Source organism: Athalia rosae, chromosome 2 (genome assembly GCF_917208135.1).
Source record: "Athalia rosae chromosome 2, iyAthRosa1.1, whole genome shotgun sequence".
Taxonomy (NCBI): domain Eukaryota; kingdom Metazoa; phylum Arthropoda; class Insecta; order Hymenoptera; family Athaliidae; genus Athalia; species Athalia rosae.
In genome coordinates, this window is record NC_064027.1 from 1861045 (window position 1) to 1886837 (window position 25793).

Here is a 25793-nt window from a genome sequence, read left to right on the forward strand (position 1 = left end):
CTCCACCGTGACAAAAATATACGACGATTTGGTACGCCGCAGACTCTCGTATATACGGATACCGCTATTAAGTGGTTCTTTCTATGTTTCCATTTCACGAAATGACCGAGTATATAAAATTCTCATACATTCCATATCCTTTCAAAGCGCCCGCTCGCGTCCCTTCGGGAATTGAAAATATATTTCTGCATACATCTGGATGTATATGCGTAGAAATTTAATTCGCGGAATGCAGCCGGGTAGAAAATGCGCATACGTGACCGATCGGGTTTTATGATAATTAAATTGCTGGCCCTTATACGCAGATTCTCCGAGTATGGGACGCGGAAAACATTACGAAAAACCAAACGGAAAAACGAAAGGAATACCGCAATTTTATATTTTCACCTAGAAAAATCAGTTCATTGAGTGCCGTTGCACTCGAGTACATTGGAAAGACAACGACAATTTCCTTTCAGCCACCGACACCGGAATCCTCCCTGAGGGTAGCAAAGTATCCTTTATGGGTGATTGAACAGAACGCGATAGCGTCTGGGCACGAAGAACTTTCCCACACGGAGTGTCTAGGGGGATCCCATAACATCAGCATGCAAATGTTACTCAAGAACCGGCAAATCGAGACATGTAACATATCTCTCCGTATAGCATCGTCGAAAATTCCTTTTTTTTTTTTTTTTTTTTCTTCTTTTATTGCTTTATTGAGAATATATTTCTCTTCCGATTACGAGAGGGCTCAATTTTAGTGTGGGAAATAAAGATATCCGTGTAAAAATATTGCACACCCGTTCATAGGCCGTCGACCCTGACGTTGATCGATCATTCCGTTTTGATTCACGATTTTTTTAATTCTTTCGCATTGCACTTATACACATCGGACCGTACGACGTCTCAGAAAGTGCGGAGAGAACGTAAACGCGCGGCGTTATACCCGACTACTAATTAAAGAGGGATGCAATTAATTTTCCAGGTTATTAAATAATTAGCTGATATCGCGTCTCTCGTCGCGTCACCCCTGGGGTATATATATCCAGCCCTCGCATTCGGTGTAAAGGAGCTGGAAAACGCTCGGCGTACAACAGTTGGATTTAAGTCAAATCTCCATCTCGCTCTCCCTCCCTCCAAATTTTTCTCTTTCTGTCATTCACCCCGAAAAGTTGATAATCCTAGCGGTAATTATTTAAAGTTTTCTCCGGCGCTCTCGCGGTACGTAAAGACCTTTCGAAATAGCAGGGGTCTCTTTCCTGTACACGGCTCCCCCCCACCTCCGGTTTCGTCTCCATTTCAGTTTGAAATTTTGCGCTGCAGGTTGAACTTTCGAGTAGCATTGCCGCACGGTTCAACGGCTGTGGAATTATGTAGGGTGAACTTGCGCCCGGTTCCCGATGGGATATACAGAGAATAACCTTCGCGAGGAGTCGTCGGTAAGGAATCGAGAGTGGAAACTCAGCCGAACAAAATACGAAGGGGGTATCTATTTTTCTGTGGATTCTCGTTCCCCATTTAACCGAGAGACAGCTGGTTCTGGGTTGTGTGGTGTTTAGCGGGAATACCAGCCGCAAGTTCGTCCGTTATTTATACGAGCGGGTAACCATTATAAGTGCTCGGCTACGAACGCCTAGAATTAAAGCTATGGATACCGTGTATATCTATATACTTTGCCGAGACGCCAGACACGCGAAAGCATTCGTAATAACCCCCATGAATTTAAAGCCATGGTACCACGGTATGCGAACAATGCATATCTACCTCGGAAAAGACGACGCCCAGGTATACTCGAACGACTCCTTGGACTGCATAAAGCATTTTATAAATCACTACGACCGTCACCCGACCAAAAACCGGGACCGGAAATGGCCACGAAGAAACGGGAGGGAGAAGGCGAGTCTGAAGATATGAGAAATAAGAGAGAGAGGAACGAGGTGGAAGACCACGCAAAAGGAACGAGCGGATGTACCACGGAATTCTCATTTACCTACCACCTTTATTTATATTCCTTTTCCACTTTTCTTTCTCCTCTTTCACCCCGCTCTGCCAAATGTTATATTTCTAATTTATACTTGTACATTTTCTTCGGGGTAAAATCTACCGAGACATTTTTGTATTTTTACGAGTCGCCCGGACAGAGCCGCTCGTTCCCCGCCTACAGCGCATGGCTGGCAATTAAAGAAAGCCGCTTTATGACTCCGCCGTTGTTTTCTCCCCAGTTTCTTCTGCTCTGCAAGGGATGAAAATCTGGGTGAAGTGCTCGAAAGGAGTGCGCCGCGCTTTGCCCCGCCGCTCTACGTAGAGGAGTGGCAGTAGCTCTTACGAGTCGGGGGGGGGGGGGGGGGGGGGGGGGGGGTACGCAACTTCGCTGCAAAAAAATAATCGCGATGAAAATAAAAAGAATCAATTAGGTGACTGCCGGAGACTCTCGCCTCACCTTGTATCTCACCCCTTGAAAAACTTCATCCAAATTTATTCACTATTTTTCTGCGCCAGATCGTACATTGTGCGAACTGCTGCTGAAAAACTCCGCGTCCAACGTACTGGACCGGGAAATATTGCGAAACTTTTAATTAAAATGATATTACGCTTCTAATGTTCGCCATCATCTTCAACGTCGTCAGAATTTCTATTTCGACTGGGCCGATAGTGCGAGGGGTGGCGGGCACTGTCCTCTATAACGCATCAGAGTGCGCCAATCCTTTAAAAATGTCGGCATTCGTTAATTTAAAAATGTTAGCAAGGGCGACGTCGTATAATCCATTATCCGTCTACGTGGACTATTTTCATGAAGTGAATCCTTTTATTTCCTTCCATTTTTCAATGTTCGTTTTTTCATTTGTTTTCTTCCCTGGCCTTTCGGTGTGCTTCGTCCCGTGTCTGAAGGGAGAGAGCATGGTGCACAGATGCTAGTAATATTAGCTCATCTTCCATAGGTCGCTTTCATGGATATTGCTCTAGGAGGCACTCCAACCAACTTTGAGCTTCCCGTGCACGGTATCTCTCGCGAAAATACCCCCTCTCCCGACGAACAACTATGCTTCCAGGGGTGGAAAAAAGAGATATGAGATCCTCTTTTTTTTCACCGCGCGACTATTATTTACTTTGGGCCAACTTTCCGAGGCTAAACTGTTGGGTAATTTTCGGAAAATCCGACCGTAGAAATGTAACGAATAACGGAGGTTATACGTAATAACTTTTTTGATCAATTCGGTAATTTTGTATCAAATATACGCAGAGCCTTCCGATTATATATAACCACCTTTCAAATTTTTATATCGAACAGCTTTCCGCCGAGCTTTCGGCTTTGATGAGTTTCCGAATTAATGAAACCCTACTGCATGGTACATCAGAAGAATCTCTCGATATTTACATCGGAGTCGGAAGGCTGGAGGGTATAGAATTTTAATCAAGATCATCCTTGAACGGAATTCCATATCGTATTCGATAATTAGTTATCGGCTATAATTTTTTTTTTTTTCATCGGTTACCGAGAATATACATTTTTTATCGAGCGTTGAAAAATTACACGAGGTCAGCTTTAAAGGTGACGCTATGTAAGAAGAAATCGAAACGAAGTATAACGCGCGGTAAAACGAGCGGCGATAAACCCGCTACTGCAGCTAACCGGAAAGCTTGTAATTTTGATCAACGGTGTAACTCACACCGCGTAAATACTGGATGTAATAATTTCACCTGAGAGAAACGTGCAATTAGCAGACCGGTAAAATCTCTGCCTAGAAAACTATGTTTGCTCGTTCGCCGTTGTTCCAACGATTATCATCTCAAGCGCGGGATTTTAATCGTGGAAACCACTTTTACAGGTAAAATTCGACGGACGAACGATTCGCAGTTTAATCGTGAAACGACAAGTTCCGTTGCGTTCTACCCTTCCACCTCACAACTACTCGTTTCTCTCATTTTCTCGACGACCAAATTATATCGTTAAAATGTTTATCGTCACGAACGTCTCCGTTCTCCTTTGCCGGTTATATTTCATCCCTCTCTGCACTCCGAGCTGTGAGAATCGGCGCTATTTGCACACTTCAATTTAATTTTTATTATATATAAGAGAGGATTCTTACATTCCAGATTCCGAACAATCCCCGGCTGTTTACCTCAGGGACGATCCTTTATTCGGAACACTTCAGTTACAACAACATAGCGAACTAAGAGCTCCCACGGCTGAAAGGGCAGCGTTTTACCTAGACGCTGCTGTTGCCGGTCGTCAAAGGGACGAAGGAGACGCTCATATGCTCTACACTCTACATGTTTATCAATACAGCGTTGCTGGAAAAGGCGGAGGTGAGATATGCGCACTTTTTTTTACATCGTGGAAATTGGATAGCTGCGGACAGGACGGTTCACCGACGGACAGAGCCGTGAATCTGGATTCGGAGGAGCGCGGAGTAGATCGGATCTAATAACGTATTTTCGAAGATACCGCGATGATCTTTGATAATTTAATCTTTGAGACGAAGGAGCACCCTCCCGCTCTCGTAAATGCAGAAGGTTAGAAGTCCCCGGAACTAACCCAATAAACTTATTACAGACTCCTTTCACGTCTGCAAACTTGAACGCGAGTTGCAATCATCGTAACTCCGGTGGTTTCAACCCAATAAAAGTGTAATCATATCTTAATTCGATTTTTCATCTCTCGTTCCGCCCGCGCTCTTTATTCCTCAATTTTTCTCGCTCGATCTCGTTTCGCTCGTTCTACGGATCGATCGTTTCCATCCACGTCCGAGCTCGCCTTACACATAAGATCTTCGGGAACATCCGCGCTCTCCACCCCGACGTAAGATATAAAAATTGTACAAGCCGACCCGACAAACCCGTACAGACATTTATCGGCGTCCGATCGAATCCGACTCGTGCCCCTTTCGAAATTTGAATTTTTCCACTTTCTAGTCGCCGGTGGGAGGAGCAGACTGCACCTGATGGACCTCGGTAATTCCGATCGGGGCAAATCATCCGGTGGAATACCGTTGTCCGGACTCGGCAACATACTGTTGGCAATTTTCAACGGCCAAAAACACCTGCCGTACAAAGAACACAAGCTGACGCAGCTTCTCAAAGAGTGTTTGGGATCGCTGACTTGCCACGCGGCGATGATCGCCCACGTTTCGCCGAACGCTCAACATTATACCGAGACCCTAACCACGGTTCAATTGGCGTCTAGAATCCACCGAATGAGAAGACGAAAAATCAAGTTCGTCGGTGGAGGAACTCAAGGGAACGGGAGCGGAGGAAGTTCCGGCGAAGAAGCGGCCAGACAAAGTAGCGAATGCGATCCAAGCTCCAGCGATTTGTCGGCGGACACCGTGATCTACGTCGGTCCCAGCGCCGATGACGCTACCGACGGCGAACACCCGCCCGTTTATATTCCGAGTTTGAATTCGGGAGACAATCGCTGCGCCATGGGACGAGTCCTCAGAGGATCCGTGGCCGAGAGACCGAGCAGAATTCCGGAAGAACGAAGTCCGGCCCACAAAGCGACCAAGGTCGTCAAAGCTCTCACGCAAACTGCGTCCAAACAGACTTCGCCGGCGCACAGCATCACGCCGAAAGCGAGTCCTTCGAGGAGACCCTCGGTGAAAACTAGCACGGCCAAAGTGACCGATTCACCAACGAGCAAAATTCCGGTACCGGCGCCGAGCGGAGGCTCCGACGAGCAGTGGATCGATGGACCGAGGATATCGAAGTCGAAGGTCGCGGAGGCCAGACACATGCTGAAGGACGCGCATCATAAACGTGAAACTTGGATAGACGGACCGATGCAACTCACGGGAGCACCTCCTCACGGCCAACATCCCGCGAGTTACGGTTTTATGGACAGTCATAAAAAGAGCATGATCAGGAAATGGGTTGAAAACCAGACGTCCCAGATCCAGAGGACGAAGCACGTGGCGCCTAGGATAGACCCCAAGTTGCAAGGTGCGGGGCACGCTTCTCAGTTCAAAGAAATGACGACCTTCAAGACTTGCGACGACGACGACAAGTCGTCGATAGTGGACAGCGAGAGTTTGAAAATGACGGACATCGAAGACATCACGGACAAACTCGGCGCCAAGTTGAACCTGTTGAATGTTAAATCGAACACAGACTCCGGGCTCGATTTAACGGCCAGCCCCGTAATGGAGGATAGCTTGGACAGGGGAAAAATCGATCTCCAGGACGACGACGACGACGACGAGGAGATTATCGTACCACCGCCGCTGCCGTTAATCGAACCATTGAGCAACGGAGTCAGCAGGGAAGTGTCTATGGAGAGTTTGAATCTGTCGCACAAGGATATCGTACTGCCTTCGAGACACTCGTTGTCTTCCGAGGACGAAATATTGGAGATCGTCGAAGTGGAAGACTTTGAGCCAGTACCCATGCAAGATTCATGCCTGCAAGTAACGGAAGAAGACATCGCCTTCTGTATGGGAGAGAATCCGCTACCTGAAAGTGATCAAGAGGAACATCCTCTCAGGATACTCAGCCAGGAAAATTTGACCGTCGTTTCAACGTTCACCGGTAAGCATAATTAAATGAAATTCCTCGCGACAGTTTTGTACTGACGATGAATCGAGGTGCAGAAATAAAATAGGCGATGTGGCAACTTTTCCAGACTCGATGTCGGTGATGTCGGACACGGATCGCTACCGGCCAAGCTACCCGCCGTCAGCCGGAATGGGTATGTTGCCCAGACCGTACTTCGACCACGAAGATTTTCTCGAACAGGAAACACGTCATAAGTTCGATCAATTGGCCCGACTCCACGAACTGTACCAGAGCAAACTCGCCCTCGCTAATGTCTCCAATTCCTTGACTTATCAGAGGGAGAATTCCTCCTCGGTTAGCGTCCGCGACGCCCCATGTAAGTCCGTCGTTAGTTTCGGTTCGCCTAACTTTTTTATTCCCTCCACTTGTTAGCAGCGGTGGAGAGTTGGCGCATCGCTGCGCCCCAATGACTGCTGCGAATTCGCAATTCAAATACACGACTCGCCCTCGTTCTCCCTTCGCTTTGCTGAAAAAAATTATTCTTTCCTTTTTTTTCCAAACTGTTAATTTCCACAAAGACACGAGGTAAAAGTTTGACAACGCGAGTCGTACAGCTTTCAAATTTGGATTGAAATTTTCTCAATGTCCGTTACCGCGCGATATTATTTTTATTTTGTACAACGAGTGTTGCGTTGCTAACACAGGACATATTGCAGCAGCCACGGTCTTCCGACCGCCGTCCCGTTGCCAATCTTTGTCGCTGTCAGATGTCCTCTTCAACGATACCGCGAGCAATCACGGAAGTATATACAGCGAGCCGGCTTACATACCGGGTAAAAGTGAGCAGGAGAAAATATGCGACAACTGTCGACAGAGTATGTCCCGTCCAGCAACAGCGTCCTATTGGTACCCGGGGAGCGTGGCTCATTTGGCCTCGCCCAGGAGGTATTGCGGCAAACTTGGGGAGTGCAGCATATCGAGTTTGAGGCATCCGGACGGTGCGTCGAACCCAAATTTGAAGGAAGAAGTCGAAAGGATACCCGGAAACGGAGCTTCCGGCTCCGATCCGGAAGAAGAATACGTCGAGGCCAAAAAACTATTTACCACGTCCGAGAGAACGGAGCGAACGGTTACCGGAAAATCGGACATTGAAGAGGAACACGGACTCCAAGGTGAGGACGTGGATGTAACTGACCGGTTGCGGGTGAACATCCCGTTTCCTCTTTCGACGAGTTTCGAAACATCGAATTTTTGCATTTCAGTTCCGCTTCCGCTGCAACTCTCCATTCCTCCATCGTCGATGCCATCTCCGAGTCGAACGCAGCGGAAAATCCTCAGTCTAGGATCATCTCTCGTCCTTAATAAAGAAGGCTACGATTCTGGTGCGGATTCGACACCTCGTGCAGCCAAACTCTCACCCGCCACGCTCTCGAGACATCGAGCCGAAAGTTCAGGCTACGACAGCGTCGTCAGAGACAGCGAAACCAGCAGTATAGCAAGTGACTCCTCGCGACAGACCAGCGCTCTTCAAGAACATCAAGGTGCGTGAAAATACAATTTGGAAATTCTCATTCTCATTCGCTCATATCTATCTCACTCGTATTATTATCGCCCAGCACACTATCGCTTGAAATTTTTTTTTTTCTCTTATTTTCCGACCCCAAGCCACATTTCATTCCATTTCGCTCCAATTCGTTCATACGTATGAAAGGGTGACGTTAATTGTCCCCGATGTTTGACTAATCGATCCGATGACCGGCTAAAAATCGTCCCCCCGTTCGGTGATTCTCCTCAGGTGGTGCGCTGGGCGTTCTAACTTCGACGTTGTGCGGGTGTTTCAGCGGTGGGACGGCTGGCGGACGAGTCAGAGGAGCTGCTACGGGGGGTGGAAGACTCGCGGGTTCCGTGCCTCCCCGGGGTGATACTCGCTTACTCAGGAGAGGACGTAGCGCTCCTGGAACGGCGCGCCCGAGTGCGCTCGGAACCGCGTGGCACGTTGTCCAGGATACACAACCTGCGGCTGCACCAGCGCCTTCTTAGACAAGAACTTCGGGAGGCGAAGAAACGCCTCATGATACCCACTGACCGTTGGAGTTTCGAACGTGAGTCTCAAACATTAATCGAAAATCAAATCAACCCTTGTTACATTCGTCGACGGCTGAATTCCTCTCATTATTTACTTTGATTTACAGTTCACGTGGAGGACAGTATGGACTGGCAGGATCCGTCTTTTCTGGAGGCCCTCGAATCGGAAACCTTCATACTTCAGAAAAGAGTGGAGGCGTGTAAAAGTCACGTCCTTCTCGTAACGAGCTTCGACTCTTGCCCAGTGCAGAATCGTCACCGCGTCGAGCCACCTCCCGGTATAAAGATTACTTAACAGAGATTTATCTCGGCGAGACAAACAGTTTGCTGATCCGCGGAAGCCAACCTTAATACAATTAAGAGACCCTTCTTCGATTACCCGTCCCTCACTTTCGGGGCGTCCATTATAGTCCTCGTTATTCGAATAAAGATTTAAATAATATACTTACGATCCTGCGCAACGAAGGAATGATTAGATGAAAAAAAAAAAAAAAGAAGAGTTACAAAGTGAATGAAATGAATAATGAACAAAAATCATCCGTCGTCCTTTATAGGAAAATATCCGTATTTGTTTCCACGATTAGAAATATAGAAATTATTAAATGATGGTTAAACTTAGGATAATAACGATGATTACGATTAGGAATTTATTGTTACATATTTGACTGAAATCGTAAATTATGAAAATAAAACTAATATAAAATGAAAAAAAAAAAATAATAATACCAGAAAAATATGTATATTGAATATATGTATATTACTTCCAATTGAGACTGCGGCGTGGCAGCTCTAGACGCATCTTTATATAAAATATAAAGCATTGTCATCAAACTTAATTCGAAAATCATTGTCGTACTAACGCATCATACTCTGTAGCATTCATTCATTTATCATCGGAAAATACGTTTGAACAATACAATTTTCTACGAAAAAAAAAAAAAAAAAAACGAAAAAAGACAAACAAAGCTACTGATAACTGGAATCTACTTCAAACAACCTACTCTAAAAATACGGAACATGGATCTTGATCTATGTGCATCCGGGAAATTAACACGCGATACCGACTACATTCGCAAAATTTCCGTTTCGATCGGAACTCTGCAAATCAGACTCGTATGCGTTTCCTCTGGAATAATGGTGAGTCAATTTTAATAATGCGGGTGAATTTGGAACGACATCGTGCACGAAAACTTTTTAATCTTGTATCGCGAATAGACGCAGTTATTGCGCGATTCAAGAAGCTCAGGACGAGGGTTCGATAATTAGCAACAAAAAAAATAAAACGAAGGAGGAAAAAGTAAACTAACAAAACATAAAACTGCCAAAAACTGTTATACGATAAACGTTTTTTAAAATGTCACGAATATATGCACGCACGTTAATTCAATATTATCGTAGCTTTAATTGTTATTACAGTTACCGCACTTGTAGAATTCATAATCATTCATACCTAGTGAGACTAATAAAAAAAAAGAAAAAAAAGCAGATAGTAATTTGTAATAATAATATGAAAATCAGTAAAAAGGAGAACAGAAGCACGGATGCCATCGATCGTTTTACCTCGCGTGTATCGCGAGAATGAAACAATAAAAAAAAAAAAAAAAAACAAGAATAAAGATAAATTATTGATAACGATGATAAGTAAATGAGAAGATAACTTTCGGAAGGAAATTGAAATCGATATCATTACATTCGTTTTTCACTTCAATTAACGCGGAGCAATTCTCAAGTTACATTGAAAACATACTATACTTTCACGCTCCCGCCTGAACTGTAGCATAAGAGTAATGAACACACACAGTTTGATTACCCTAGAAATATCATTAGGTCATCATATCGACGAAAAATAAGTTCGTTAGTCCTGTTGGCTATTCGTTAATTTTTCAACGTATATTATCCCAATAATATAGCTAAAGAAACGAAAAAAAACAGAAACAAACTGAAATCTGTACTCATCGATTGCCTAAAGTCCCAAATCCCGCGATACGTAGTATCCACTGAAGAGTACATGAATTATATTTGCTCACTGAAAATAAATTAATTTCCGCACCTGAAAGCCATTACACGGTTTATTACCTTGAAGAACATCGACTTCTCACGAACACTGAGTTACGGTCGCTGTTAAGTAATTGTTTCCCTCAGGTTAGCGCGAAGGGAGAAAAAGCTGAGCGCACCAGCGACAAAGAATGGAAAAATTAAAGTAAGATTTGTAACTTTATTTATAAATAACGGCTCGTTTCACACTTACTCAGCTCATGTTTTCATTAATTCTGTAAATAGATGAGTTTTATCATTCTGCTCACGATCAGCGTCGATAATTGAAGTTCTTATTAGCATCAACCGTATTGAATGAAAATATGTGTAACATAATGTAGCGCGTTATGACTCACGGGTGCAGATATAAGTCTAGTCTTTTTTTCTACCTTTTTTTTACTTTTCTTTTTTCCGTACTTTTTTGAAAAGAAAATCATTTTTTTTTTTTTTCTCACGTTTCGAACCGATAACTCGACGAATGAGATCTTTATTTTTTACATTCATAAGTGAAAATATTTAATTAAAAATTATTATTGTCAAACAAATCCGTCTATCCTATTCTTCTACATCCCAATATACCTATATCTCTGTATTATAATACTTGTATCATATTTATATTTTATATGTACAAACTAGGTATGTAATTTCTTGTAATAAAGATCAATTTACAACGTATATATACATATTATATAAAACGTGTTCGCTATTTTAATTCTTGACAGTCTGAATTTTGGTACGTCTTCGTTGCTAGGAAAGTCGTAATCCATTCCATTTAATCGTAAATGAAAATCAGAAATGAAAAAAACACTGCAACTCCGGTGATCGTATTACTGAATACGAGTAACGAAAGAGGCGTCCCCTCTATTTTAAATCTAGGACGCTGCCTCATAACATTATCCTCAATGTAGGGCCACCTCCATTCGTTCTCAACCCTCGTCCCCTTAATAATTTTGTTACGTAATATTTTCTTTAATTTCACTCATCGCCAAGCACATTCCGTGCATCGTTCGACTTGCGGCATGAAAATCACTGGGAAGAGTAAAATCGAGTCAAGTTCCTCAAAATAGTAACGTGTCGGCACACCGATTCCTCAACTCGATGAATCTATTTCATTCGTTGCATTTTTTTCTCAGGTACCGTTTGACTCATATCAACTGTCCAAAGAAAAGTACGATGCCGATCTAATTTGCAGATAGAATTCATCCCAGCTCGCAAAAGTTTTTACCGATGCGAACGCTCCGCTCGGTAAAGATCTTCCGCCAATGCGAAGGGTCTGCAGAAAAAGAAAGAACAAATATTTTATGGCGCACACCGCACATACCAGAAAACCAGGAATGCGGTTTTTTTGTCTTCCGAAGCACCGCGCTCCTCCTCCAGCGAGCAGAGTTTAGATGAAATTTATAAAATGCCCACGTCGAATAACATACCCGTGATTTTTCTAGCGGAATGTTTTTTTTTTTTTTTAATTTTCTGCAAACCTCGCCGACGAAACCCACGAGCATCTAAAGTGCATAATTCCATGCGAAGACGCATCGCGTGCAGATGAAAATGAATCCAAATTCGAAGATGAAATAAATAACGCACAATAACGAGTGTTATAAATAATTAACGAGATCGTGCGAGACGCCCGCGTATACTAATCTCCCCGCTGAACGTATAACACGGATAGTGCGAGCAGCGAAGACGAACATTGTCAGTGTAAAGTTGGAGTTGATTAGGAGAGGAGCAAGTTAAAGACTGCAGTCAAGTCGTTTCAGTTACTCTTCAGTGGAAGAACGTCGCTCGTTTCTAATACAGTTGTGCTAAGACGCTCCAAGAGGATGGTGGTAGCTGCAGGCGACGTGCGGACGGCCCTCCTCTTGGCCCTCGCGGCAACCCTTCAAGGGTCCTTCGTGGTTCACGCAATTCTCAGGCAGGATCTTTACCCCCATGACGGAATCGGATCCTCGTTGCTCGAATTGAACGCCGAGGGTCAGTTGGAGTCGGTCGAAGTAAATCTCAAGACACCGATCACCTTCTACGAAAGCATTTACGAGACGGTATTCGTAAGTAAATAATCCGCACATTGAACCGCGATTATTATTTCCCTATTTTATCGCTTTGTTTTTCTACCAAGAAATGCAGAGATTACGTTATTGTATATATATGTATTTGTCACACAAGTTCAACATACGAAGACTGACGATGGGCCAGTAAAAGCGGTTCCCCAAAAAGTGTTGAAAAAAAAAAAAAAAAAAAAAAAAAACGCCAGAAGATCCATCGAAAGATTTTTTTGGGCTGCATGAATACCGAGTCATATTATTGCAGTTTTTTTGGTCTTGCGAATATAATCGTAAGCACGTGCACGCACGATAATTATTTTCTACGGTGATTTCGAGTAATGAATGAGACCGATGAGAAAAATAACATGGCCACCGCTCCGCGCGTCGCAGGGTTGAAATAAGAAGGAGACCGTTTTCTTTGTTTGAGGTTGCAAATATTGCGAGAAGATAATTTGTGGGTAGATAGCGGTCAGTGGAAGCTCTACGGTGAACGAACACATGTTCGTATGGCAAATAGTTGAGAACTACGTTGTATGAAGTCCGCATAATTTGAGTTATCTTCCAAGTCGATTCCGCATGTAATTTGAATTCCAGTTGGATTTACAGGTCTGTACGTATATCTATACGTCGGTTAGCATCATTTATGAATTACGAACCTTTGCGGAACTCATTTTTCAATTTATACCTGTTACGTTGCACTGATAATCTAGCGGACCGATACACTGAATACCAAATACCGGATACCCGATAACATTTCATACACACTGGCCAATCCGTGTTATTATTGTGACCCTGCACAACACACATCGCCCACTACCTCGAACTGCATAGCAAAACGCCCATTCCCTGTTAACTACTCCAAGAAATTAATGACAGACATCACGGCGACAAGATCATTTTGATTATCTTCGATTCTGCATGGGCGCATTCGTCTCTTACGGAAAGATCAAGGTCGTACATCATCGACGCCAGACTATCTTCACGAATACTATCGAGGGAAAAATATCGTACACGCAAATTTCATCAAATAAACTGCGCTGGCAAACTTTCATCCGAAATTTCTCGATCGCGCAAGATTGCGACTCTCCTGCTCATGTGATCAGTTCACGCGATGCACGGAGAGTCACCGAAGATTTTCAGAATCCGTTGAATTCGTCATTCAATTCAATGATTGTTATTGATTATTTTCATTCTTCCTTTTGTGGTAAAAATACAGGCTCACGTGGCGTATCGAATCTTGGGATCAAAGATGCGTTGGTATATACGGCGCGTAGAATTGTATAAACATGTGAATCCCACTTAGTTCACTGGTAAACAATCTGTGAAACAATGGTTTGTAATTAAACCATGATAAGACACATTAAAAATCTCAAGGTTGGAATATTCAGAAGTAATTATACTACTTCATGGAAGAAACGGATGTACGTATACGTGGACGTAAACTTGATTGAAAAACGTATCGGACGTAAGTTTCTTCAACGCACAGTCGAAAGCCGATAAACGCATCGCCTACATAAATTATTTATTACCTCGATTGTTAATAACTTGAGATCCACCGGTTCGGATGCGAAGATGCTGTTGGGCACCAGCTAGAGAAAAAATGATGAAATACTCGACGGTTACTCACCGCATTTATACCATTACTCATCGATTGAATTGTGAGGAAGATTCCTCACGGTGGCGAACGGTAAACGTATTGCTTCGAAAAACTCGATTTGGTCGACGTTAATGGTTTTTTTTTTTTTTTTTTTTTTCTATTGCGTGGGGAATAGCTTGTAGTAAAAATTTTGTTCGAAAACGCCTTTGGTCTCCTACTTATTGTTGACTCGCGTATAAACTTGGCTTACAATTTTTGGCGTTTAAGTGCAAATTGTGTGTATAATTCGTCCGAACGATTGTATGACACAGATAACTTGATTCAAGCAAAGCGTTACCATTGCGGTTTAGCTTGTTAGGACAAGAAGCTCTATCTACCCACACGGTAATCATGTCTATTCCCAGTTATCGCGGTTGATGATTCGAGCCATCATCGTGACAGTGGATAATTAGACCGATTGCAAACTAACATCCCAAACAGAATTGCGGCAATCGGAAACCAAGTGAATTATTTTCACAAGTGCTAATTTTACATATCATATAGATAATAATCGGAGGATTGAAATTCTCAATTGCGATCAACGAACCGATAAAATGTATATTAATCCCGTGGACGGACAGCACAGACTTAGAAGTGCGTCACTTGACGTGAATAATTAATTAAAATGCTCGCTCGAGTGTAAACGACCATAGCGTCGTGGATGTGAATGTACGAGTTATACGTAGCGTAGTATACCGAGTCACATGTCTAGCTGTACTACGATTTATTTTCATTTCGTTCCAAGAGTTTCAGTCGTGAGACCATCCAACAAAGTTCACGCGAGGTCCTAGAGTGCAACGTGTGACAGAAACTATAGATATAACGATGCGATACGTTCATTGCTCAAATAATGACCCATATTGTTTTTACCAGAGGTTAATGTTATTGAAACTAGTCACACAATAATTAAGATTTGAAACACTCGAAAGTTTTATACCACGTACGATTCGAGCATACTCTAAACGAACGAAACTCTCGCTTATCGTTCGTAGAATATTCAACATGAGAAATTTTATGACCCTTTGGTATTCCATCTGGCGAACGCCGGTTCAAATTACATAAAATCGGCCAGCTTTAATCGATCTTCGATACGTTCTCGTCTTACGGAGCGGAGATTCTTCTCGTTAACGTTGCATCGCACTGTTGTTAAAATCCGAGTCAATCGATAGCTGGAAGCTAATAATAAATATAGTATGGATGCCCGGAATCAAACTCCATTATCTCATTCAACCTCGCGTAACTCCGATTGTTCGCATTACAATTATAATTACAGCACAGCAATCGGAGCAGCTGATCCGAAGAATATGAAATCCTATTGATTTCTCTGTTACGAAATTCGAGCGATCGTACACATAGTCCGGAGAATGAATGACGACGAGAACGAGTAATTGATATATGTATTTTGATTTTGGGCAATTTTTGACATTCCTGATATCCGGTGAAAGATCGGCGTTATCTTTACGAGGCTATCGTGTAGTCAAAGGTCGTCGAGAAACGCATGTAAACAACTATACTTACGTACTCTGTATTGATTATGAATGAAAATTTTGCCAAAGTTTTAGTTTCCTCTATGCGGTATGGTATAGGCAGAACAAAATTTTTCGCTGTATCTGAGATGCATGCATGAATTTATATTCTCTTGGCAGAATGCGAAGGAGGCTTTATTCCGATTCGTGGAAGACGCATTTAATCAAGAAATTTACTTGACCCAACAACTGCAACTGCACCGAATTTCATAAACGATAAATGAGCGCCTGAATTGAAGTAGAAATTAATTAAAACTGAAGCGCTCTTTTCATCACCGCTACGTTGTATCGTATACAATATACATATACATCCAAATTGATTCCGCGACGAGTGAGATTATAATTAAAATAAAAGTTGATGCAAATATGATGTGTGCGTGTCAGCGAAAGCTCGACTCGTTGAGAACGATGGGTGAATGACTCCTCGACGGTCGGACTTGCGCCGTTACTACTTCGTACTTGTTCTTTAATTCTATTGCGTGGACTGGTCTCACAGCGTGTCACGTGCGTTACGTCTGCGGGGTTACCGAAGTTGTTACGCTGTCCAAAGCTGCGTCATGCAAAGCCAACTTTTGTCATCAGACCGGATTGCTTCACTTTCACCACATTTCCGCGGCTGATTATTTTTCCAGGACTCGAGAAACTGATAACGGATCAACGGGATACGATGTCCGCTATTTACTTTCCAGATTTGAAATCGAACTACTATAGAACTGTAAATCGATCGGAGCGGAGAACCTTGCATGTACAGGAGTGTGGTTTATGATTCAAGGTCAATGGGAACGGAGTCTTGTCGTTTTTGGCTCCGATGGAGAGGTTTTTCAACATCCCATTCCCTCTGGACTATCCGATAATCTCTCCGTTGTACACCCACGTTGATACGAGGGGGTCGGGATCCGTTCATTGGTGGGAGACCGACGCGCCCGACGTGATATCGAAAGCTGGTGATACGATACGTCGGGTATTCAAAAGTGGGAAAGATTTTTACCCGAGTCACGTTTTCATAGCGACTTGGAAGGACGTCGGCTACTACAGCGAGAAAAGCGATAAAGTTAGTCGAGTGAAATCAATGCGGATATCCGACAAGCTGGGTTCACGCAATCTTTTATTTCTCAATCGCCCATTGATTGCCTAATTAATCAATTAACTCTCAGATAAACACCTACCAAGTCGCGATCAGTTCTAACGGATCTCACAGCTTCGCCGAGTTCCTCTATCCCGACGAGGGCGTTCAATGGATTCAAGCTGATTTCCATCCCAGCGGATTACCCGACGCCAAAGCTCAGGCTGGGGTTGTTGCTAGGGACGGGAGGATGTACACTTTCAAAGGATCGGGAACAGATCAGATACAGAACATCGACAAGTAGGTTCTTGGAATGCTAACGATATGCTTAGAGCGGGATGATAAATTGCAAGATTGATTGAAATCATGCAGCGCGTCGCTCGGTCATTTTTACGAGGAACGAGGATCGTCGTTGAGACGATCGGCCACGTTGTAAATGACTTAAAAAGCAGACGCCCGGTTTTTCAGATGGTCGAACGTCAACAACCCCGGACAATGGGTTATCGGAATCGGTCCAATTCCGGACTCCGCGAATGTCCAGCTACCCGACAACATAGAAGGTATCCCATTGTGCACATGTTCTAACAAAGGGATAATCTCCCGCTTATTGAAATTCGCCTCTGACAGGTCCGCAGTAATTTAGATACCAAGCCAAACAGCTACATACTATACCGCGTTCACTGAGAGTACCTAATTGTAATCCATCGCCGCTGCTGGTAACTAAATACCACAACCACGAGAGTTTCCGTGATCGAGTTTCTGTTCGATAAACTTTTGTCCTCTCCAGTCGAGTATAGTCGGAGCGCCAAGGGGCTGCTGCATCGCGGCAGTACTTGGGCTTTTTGGAGAACTAACTTTTTACTTCGAGCATACCTTACTAACATTGAACACGACTAATTCCGGCCACAAAAAAAAAAGAATACATTACAGACGCTCCCGCTAACAACGAAATTCCCAGCTGCCTCACCGGAGCTACCAGTTGCCACAGTAGAGCCGAATGCATCGACTACAGCGAGGGTTTTTGCTGTCTCTGCAAAACAGGTTTCTTTGGCAATGGAAAGTTCTGCCAGCAAAATGGTCAGTTGCCACGTTTTAAATCATTTATAAACGACTTTTTCATGGTTCGTGGCTCGGCCACGAATATCGTTGCTCTTCGATTCGAAGTTCCGGAAGTCTTGCACCTTTTCTCACGCCTCACCCCGAAGCTCCCAATTCTAGATATCCTCTCGCAAACATTTTTGATGGGTTTCCCGTAGCCGGTAGAGCCGTTTTTGCGATCTGATCCTCCATGATCAATATCACTCCTCAGATTTACCTCTTCGAGTCACCGGAAAAGTTTTTGGTTTCGTGAACGGACAGGATTTCCCAGCTAAGGATTTACAGTGTTACGTTCAAACGAAAGACGGAAGAACGTACACGGCGATCTCTAAGGTTCCGGAAATCATTGGCTCAAAATCTCAGCTTCTCAGTAATTTGGGCGGCGCTCTTGGATGGCTCTTCGCCCGATCCATAGAGAACACGAAAAACGGATACCAATTAACCGGTAAGAATCGACGAAACCCAATCGTCATTTGATCATCATTTCGAACGACAAAAATTCTTCGCCAAAGGTGGGGTGTTCAATATGACCGCTGACATCGTCTTCACGAATACCGGGGACAAGATAACAATCCGTTCGAGATATCTGGGCCTGGACGTCTTCGGTCAGTTAAAAATGGAGGCGGAGATCAGGGGATCGTTACCGGAAATGGCGGAAGACGCTCGTGTCGAGTATGAGGATCACGAAGAGTTGTACACGAAGACACAGCCGGGAACGATTCTATCCCAAAGCAGTAGATCGTACAAATTGATTGGAGATACTCCAGAAGTCGATTATCCCTTCACTCAATCCATCGTTATAAACTATCAGAGATGCGAATACGCCCCTGACGACGGTAAGGAGGACACTGTCAGACTGAAATTCTCGAGGGGTTTGACCAGTTACGAAGCGAGGGAGCAAATCATACGGTTTGCAATGAACACCAAAGTCGCTCCCCTGGAGGAAGAGGATCCCTGTATCCAGGGACGCACTCATTGCGGGGATCACAGCTCGTGTATCGTAGAAGGGGACAGCTACAAGTGCGTCTGCAATCCTGGGTAAGACGCGATCCCGATGTCGAGCGTCTGTTTCACTCGCCCTTTCTTGTTTTTTTTTTAACGCCTATTTTTTTATTCGACGATGACCACAGCTATCAATTCCTCTACGAGGACGATGGTAGCGCGAACTGCGTGGACGTGAACGAGTGCACAGCGGGTACCCATTTGTGTTCCCCTGATGCGTCCTGTATCAACAACGAAGGAAGTCACCTGTGTCAGTGCTTGGAAGGTTTTTACGGGGACGGACGCACCTGCGGCAGTACGAATATGATACCTCATTTCAATAAATTCATTTTTTTCCCTCCGTAAAAATAAATTTCGAGTCTGACTGATTTTCACACTTTCTCAGAAATGCCATCCTGCGATGACACGGACTGCGGGGCCTACGCGGAGTGCAACATGGTCGAAGGGACACCTGTATGTTCGTGTTCGTCGGGCTTCGAACAAACCGAAGAAGGCTGCTATCCGGTCAGGGAATGTAAGTCTCGTACGAACTCGATCGACTTGAATTCTCCTGCAATTGTCTATGCTTTCAGTAATATGCGACGACAAAGTTTGCTCTCCGTACGCGTACTGCGCCGAAGACGCTGCTCGGGGCACCTCGGAGTGCGTTTGTGTCAGCGGATTCGTGGGTATGCGTCATTGATTAAATTTAACACTTTCTCTCGAGTCATCGTCCTGATCGATTTCTTCGATGATCCGATAAATTTGTCAGGAAACGGTTACAACTGCGAACCAGATTTCGAGACAGCCTCGTCGACCGTTTCCTATCAAACGGAACAACCGCCAACACCGCAATGCATTTTAAACCAATGCTGGTGCCCGTCGGAAGATGGATGGAAATATCAAGATGATTCCTGCGTAAAAATCAACCCCGAGGATGGATCCGTAACGGATGGTTACAATCGGCCCGAAACAAGCACCACAGAGCAAGAAGGTAGCTCGGACTGTGAGTAGACGAAGGATAATTCGAAGTGAACAATAATCAATTACAGGCATTTAATTGTCGCTGTACATAAATACCTAAAGTCAGCGTAAATCAGTATAGCATGAGGCAGTATTCTTGAAAGTCACTGCAAACAGCTATAGGCATGCAAAGATTACTTCAAAAACTGTGTATGTGTTTGTTGCACGATGTGCCGATAGCAGCATGAAAACGCGGCCGAATGTGTCAGCTCGGAAAAGAAAAATGTATTTATGGATCGTAGATAGGTCCTTCTTAGACGTTATATCCCTGAGCACGAAACAACCCCCATAAATTTTAGTATCAGCCCGACCGGTACCCGAATGCCTTCAGGAGACTGGTGACTGTATTTGCCCCTGGGGATATGCCTACGATCGTCGAAGGGACATTTGTGTTCCCCAACCCGGATACAACCACGAGACGATGGGTCCGTCTGGATCCCGATGTATGAATTAGTCACCCTCTCTTTCTTTCTTTCTTTCTCCATCTATCTCTGTCCATCCGCTTCTCTAATCGATTCTAATTCGATTGACGTTCAATTATTCATCAAAGAATAATACTCGTTTTTTTTTCACAGAAATTTAATTTTTTTTTTTTTTTTTCCACGCTTCTAACAAACTAACAAATTCATCTTGGCATGCGTAATTTACTTTAGCTGGGAAATAGTCCGTAGATTTGTCTCTCAATCAGGTGAAAAATAATCAAGGTCTGAGGTGTCACGAATGTATAAATAACGATTGTGTTTATTCGATTCATTTAATAATTCATTGAAAATTTTTCCAAAACTGACTTGGTTTCGAAATTTTATAACGGTATAATTGCATACGCTTTCGCAGTATCCTGCAATGTCATGAATATCTGCCATCCCTACGCGCAATGCGTTTTCGTACCGGATAACAAGGATCGCTACGAGTGCCAATGCAACGTGGGCTACGACGGCGATGGATACGAATGCAGAAAAACTGGTACGTAGAGCTGACGGAATTTTTTTTTTTTTTTTTTTAATTAAAGAAAGAAATATCTATTAGCATCGTGCCTAACTGCACCACACTGTCGCACTGCGCGCGTTAAACTTGAACAAAAATTGCTACACGAGCACATTGCACGATTTGGTTTGTTTCTTCAACAGAAATCACGTGCCTAGAAGTAGACATCTGCGATCCCAACGCAGCTTGTCGACAGGAAGAACCCACCGGAGCCAAATGCGTCTGCAATCCAGGATTCGAGGGTGACGGATCGACTTGCACGCCAATCGGTGCTTAATCCTTTGCATTTTTTGTAGAACTGCAGGACGCACTTCAATATACGTATTTGATGGCTCCTTGCAACGAGTTTGCTTATTGAATTGTACATGTCAAACAAGACTTGGCAGTTAAAATCCACACGAAATATCTAGCTACCATTTTTAACTTGACGCAAAACAAGGTGCAAATAATAATCTTTATCTTTGTGCATCGTTGATTATGCAGACGCTTGTAGTCAAGACGCCGATTGCGGTCAGAATCAATTCTGCGCATACAACTTGGAGACGTCGAGGTACTTCTGTTCCTGCTCCCCTGGGTATCAACGCGTAGACGATGTCTGCGTGGTCACCGATTGTTCGACGAATCCTTCCGAATGTCACCTGCACGCACAGTGCGTTACATCCCCTACCGGCGGTTACATGTGCGTTTGTTTACCTGGATACAATGGCGATGGGGTTCGTATTTGCCGAGAGGATCACGTCGGATGCAATATTATCAATAATTGTGGAGAGAACGCCGTCTGTGGATATCAACAAGCCACCGGTAGCTACGCTTGCGAATGCAAAGCGGTGAGTATTCCTTAGATTGTTCTTAATTTGCATCTTTTATTTTACTACCTTTATTTAACGATTACAGGGATACTACTGGGATGGTTTCAATTGCCTTCCAGAGTCTTCGTGTAAAACCGATCCCAGATTGTGTTCCGCTGACGCGACTTGCGTCCCAGCTGGAGAGAACCGATTTGCGTGTGTCTGCAACGCAGGTTTTGCCGGGGACGGTGTCGAGTGCAAAATCATCCCTCGTTACGACTCTAACATCCTTTTGGTAAACCAGGGAACGGCGAATTTGAGGATACCATTTTTCCCAACACCAGATCATCCCGGAAGTCTCATCTTCATTGACTTTAAGCAGATGGCCATCGGGCTCGATATCGATTGCGTGAATGGAAGAGCTTACTGGAGCGATATCACAGGTGCGAATCGTTTCGAGTTACGACGATTGCTGAAGGGGGGCGAAACGTCGAAGAATATGAAAAATGATCGCTAGAAGTTATTTAAGCTCAGCTCTGATCGCGACCTTTCATTTTAGGGCACCAAATTCGGTCAATGACTTACAATGGCTCGGATTCCAAAGTTTTCATAGGGGATGTGGGCGGTTCCGAAGGACTGGCGATTGATTGGATATCGAGGAATATATTTTGGACGGATTCCAATAAGAGAACGATCGAGGTCGCGAACTTGGAGAGTATGAAGAGAAAAGTCCTCTTCGTTGAAGGACTCACGAATCCAAGAGGAATAGCTGCTCACCCTTACAGAGGGTAAGGACTTGAAACGCTCCACAAATGGTTCAAGGAACTTCTTTATTTTGCCGAAGAGCAGGCTTTCAATCAATTTGATACTTCACAGAAAGATCTTCTGGTCGGACTGGAATCGAGAATCTCCGAAGATCGAATGGTCCAACGAAGACGGAAGTGAACGCGGAATTTTCTTACAAAATGAACATGTTAAAGTGCCAAATTCATTAGCGATCGATTGGTCAACAGATGAACTGTGTTGGGGAGATGCTGGGCTATTCGTCATAAGTGAGTTACTGTTCAATTCTACGTCAAAGATACTTCGATACGGACCGTTAAAAATTGCTATAATATTAATAAATTTCAGGTTGTGCAAACATCGACACCCGTTCAATTCGTGTTGTTGCAACAGAGCTGTCATATCCATTTGGCTTAGCGATATCACAAAATCATTATTACTGGACAGATTGGAACACGTGAGTGATATAGAGTTCGATTGAATCCTGTAACTAATTGAATATACAATAACATTACATTGTTCAGGCAAAAAATTGAAATCGCGTCGAAAAATTCTGGCGAGAGGAATAAGCCTCTAGAAATTCCTCTCGGTGGAAGCGATAAACTTTTCGGGATTGTAGCAGTCCCCGAATTCTGTCCTGAGGGTAAAAACTTTACTTTACAACAGTCCATATCGCTCGACGAATAGGTACTCGCCAATTCGATAATTGAAATTATTATTTTTTTTCGCACAGTTTCGAACGTGTGCCAATACGAGTTTGGCAGATGTAATGAGGACCAACTCTGTCTTCCGGATGGTCAGGGTGGACGAACGTGCGCGTGTGCCGATAACGCTTCTGGTCCGTGCACCAACGAGTACCAGTCTTCGTAGATAAGATCCCTTGACACGAATTTTTGTTTGCTGTTTTTTTTCGCTATCTTAATGTCGCGGTGTAAAGATCAAAAAAGAGGCTATTCACCGCTGTATTCAAATGATAAAAAACTAATATTTTACTGTACGCCAGTAATTATGCATGACAAGAATTGTATAAAAATTTGTACTCTCATTAAATTGAGCTTACTGCAAGAAAGATAAAAAGTTACATGTAAGTTCATACGTATAAGAAAACTAATGTCACCAGATAGACTAGCTTCAATATGCTCATGTTTTTCGTAATATCACTTTTAAAAATATGTTATTTTGTATTCCAGCTCTCACTGTGTAAAATAGACTCTTAATCATGTATGTATTTAGTGTTATTTAATAAAAATTTGAACGAATTCGACGCGTTCATAAATTCAAAAACACCAAAAACTGGAACGCAAAGCACGTCCTTGGTGAAGATGAGCCTGATTAATCGCGATTTGCACAGTTACAACATTAGCTATTCAACACGTGTTATCATAATTCGAAAAACTGCGAAGATAACACTTAACACGAGCCAGCTTCATATCAACAAATACTAAGGATCTAACAAGCGTGTAAGGAGTCGATAGCTGCGAATGCATGAATTTCAATTACATAACTATGCCTCACGTATGGACTATTCATATTTGCATGTTATTGACCACTGGTCTTTATTCAAACAGCATCAATCGCTAACAGTGGGGACCGCTGACAAAATTTCCACGTAGACCATAAAACGAGCCGCGTCTCAATTCGCCTATTCAATTAATCTTCCAAGCTGCAACGAGATGCTATTTTCTCGCTATTTCGTAATACTCATTCTATTCGCATCAGTGCAACAGATTGCGAGTCGGTAAGTTCGAGTTTAATATTTTTTTAATTGTAAGTCATAAATTCATGCTCATCTAATTGTAAATACGCAACGGGTATTCTAGTTAAAGACAAGCTCTATCTGTGCCAGCCGATACAATCACTTCACAAATAATATTGGTTCATCGAGCCTGTAAACGTTTCGAGAAATGTCATGACAACTGGACACTCCTAGTAGACATCTGTTAGCAAATAACTCATGTTACTATGATATTGGTAGCACGCCAGTTCTATTTGATATGTCAGAACTATGATTAGATCTCACTAACGAAGGACAATATTGCTGAAGTTTGTTCTACGACTTTTCTCAATAAAGTGCAATGTACCAGAGTAAGGTTTTAGCGTTGAACTTGAATAGCGCTACGGATACCAGCTAATTATTATCAATATCTTCAAATAAAGTCCTAAATATTTTCACAGAATTGGTCGTCACAAGGTATATGATGATAATCATTTTGATTCGCTCATTTTGTCCCAAAATTGGCCAGCAACGGCATGTATGAAATGGAAGCAAAAAGCTCCGTCCAATCAGTGTTTTGTACTAAGACATCAGGAATGGACGATTCATGGGCTTTGGCCAATTCGGAACCATAGAATGGGTCCAGCTTTTTGTAACAAAACCCAGCATTTTAATGAGTCTGCCTTACTGTCTATACAAAATCGAATGGAAAAGAAGTGGACGTCTATTAAAAAGGGAACACCACACTATTTCTTTTGGAAACACGAGTGGGAGAGACATGGGACTTGTGCTTCCGTACTACCTGAATTAGATTCACAGCTGAAATATTTCAAAAAAGCGTTGGAGTTACAAAGGGAATATGATATGAATCGTGTACTTGTTGAATGCAATATTTTTCCTGGTCTAGAATACGAAATTCAAGAAATTTTAGATTGTGTGAACAGAATATTAGGCCACACTGCAAAAGTTGACTGCGTCGTGAATCCGGTAAGATAAGTTCTATTTCGATTTTGAAAATGTATAAAAATTTCAGATAGACATTTTTGAACCAATAATGACTTTTATCTTGTAGAAAACCCACGAGTCCTGTCTATCTGAAATGAAGATTTGCTTTGACAGAAGCCTAAAGCTTACCGATTGCAACGAAATTCTTGCGTATCCCACTAATTGCCAACGCGACAAGCTTGTGACCTACCCAGACGTTATACCTTTAGAGTACAATGTCATACTAGCATAGATATATTGAACCTGGTGTAATGAAAATTTCTACAATCAATTGGATAATTAAAATAATAGCCTGTGATTAGCGAATATCATAAATGTATACAATTACCCAACTTGCTAATTTACAGCATGTTCGAACCTGACAACAAATCGCAAATTTGAATTTTGCATTGTCAGCATCACGTAGCTTACTTTTAGTGAAAATAAAATTCATGCTATGCAATTACTCATGTCACATTATTCTGTAGCTGTTGGCGCAGCTGCTTCACTATATTCGGACCTCACGATCGATCACTTATCACAGTGATCGTCAACTGTAGATATCATGGATGTCTCAT

At 43.2% G+C, this 25793-nt stretch overlaps 3 protein-coding genes across 11 annotated transcripts in view; all 3 read left to right on the forward strand.

Moving 5' to 3' along the window:
* LOC105687336 overlaps window positions 1-11604 on the forward strand; it is a 245110-nt gene extending 233506 nt beyond the window's left edge. For 2 of the 6 annotated variants that reach the window (XM_048651016.1, XM_048651018.1), the window contains exons 10-16: window positions 4078-4290; window positions 4897-6507; window positions 6602-6850; window positions 7191-7646; window positions 7737-8015; window positions 8316-8576; window positions 8667-11604. In XM_048651016.1, the coding sequence (XP_048506973.1) occupies window positions 4078-4290; window positions 4897-6507; window positions 6602-6850; window positions 7191-7646; window positions 7737-8015; window positions 8316-8576; window positions 8667-8854 (3257 nt within the window). In that variant the 3' untranslated portion in view covers window positions 8855-11604. Of the gene's footprint in view, window positions 1-4077; window positions 4291-4896; window positions 6508-6601; window positions 6851-7178; window positions 7647-7736; window positions 8016-8269; window positions 8577-8666 lie in introns of those variants that run through there. The other 4 variants (XR_007277190.1, XM_048651017.1, XM_048651019.1 and 1 more) reach the window with 4 other exon arrangements.
* A 679-nt stretch (window positions 11605-12283) lies between these two features.
* On the forward strand, window positions 12284-23776 carry LOC105687403 (nidogen). 4 transcript variants are annotated; one of them, XM_012403049.3, is made up of 21 exons: window positions 12284-12638; window positions 16570-16848; window positions 16952-17160; window positions 17329-17420; window positions 17791-17937; window positions 18170-18403; window positions 18471-18996; window positions 19089-19255; window positions 19346-19474; window positions 19533-19628; window positions 19712-19945; window positions 20262-20405; window positions 20797-20925; window positions 21090-21215; window positions 21430-21773; window positions 21841-22177; window positions 22294-22522; window positions 22611-22786; window positions 22866-22974; window positions 23042-23160; window positions 23251-23776. In XM_012403049.3, exons 1-21 carry the CDS (start codon window positions 12414-12416, stop codon window positions 23385-23387), a joined length of 4188 nt encoding a protein of 1395 aa, XP_012258472.2. In that variant the 5' UTR covers window positions 12284-12413; the 3' UTR covers window positions 23388-23776. The 4 variants fall into 4 exon arrangements, with proteins under 4 accessions (XP_012258472.2, XP_012258489.2, XP_048506978.1 ...); XM_012403066.3 differs by lacking the exon at window positions 21090-21215; XM_048651021.1 differs by lacking the exon at window positions 20262-20405 and having other exon boundaries at window positions 12285-12638.
* A 285-nt stretch (window positions 23777-24061) lies between these two features.
* Window positions 24062-25681, forward strand: LOC105687342 (ribonuclease Oy). Its single transcript, XM_020853283.2, has 3 exons — window positions 24062-24255; window positions 24693-25218; window positions 25304-25681. Exons 1-3 carry the CDS (start codon window positions 24191-24193, stop codon window positions 25466-25468), a joined length of 756 nt encoding a protein of 251 aa, XP_020708942.2. The 5' UTR covers window positions 24062-24190; the 3' UTR covers window positions 25469-25681.
* The last annotated feature ends 112 nt before the right edge of the window (window positions 25682-25793 follow it).

What these genes read in the sequence shown, in the direction of transcription:
- LOC105687342 (XM_020853283.2), top strand. Translation starts at nt 24,191, where the DNA reads ATGCTATTTTCTCGCTATTTCGTAATACTCATTCTATTCGCATCAGTG. An exon ending in GTGCAACAGATTGCGAGTCG is followed by an intron (nt 24,256 to 24,692) that starts GTAAGTTCGAGT and finishes ATATTTTCACAG; the next exon opens with AATTGGTCGTCACAAGGTAT. An exon ending in TTGACTGCGTCGTGAATCCG is followed by an intron (nt 25,219 to 25,303) that starts GTAAGATAAGTT and finishes TTTATCTTGTAG; the next exon opens with AAAACCCACGAGTCCTGTCT.
- LOC105687403 (XM_012403049.3), top strand. Translation starts at nt 12,414, where the DNA reads ATGGTGGTAGCTGCAGGCGACGTGCGGACGGCCCTCCTCTTGGCCCTC. An exon ending in ATACGAATGCAGAAAAACTG is followed by an intron (nt 20,926 to 21,089) that starts GTACGTAGAGCT and finishes TTTCTTCAACAG; the next exon opens with AAATCACGTGCCTAGAAGTA. An exon ending in TTACTGGAGCGATATCACAG is followed by an intron (nt 22,178 to 22,293) that starts GTGCGAATCGTT and finishes CTTTCATTTTAG; the next exon opens with GGCACCAAATTCGGTCAATG.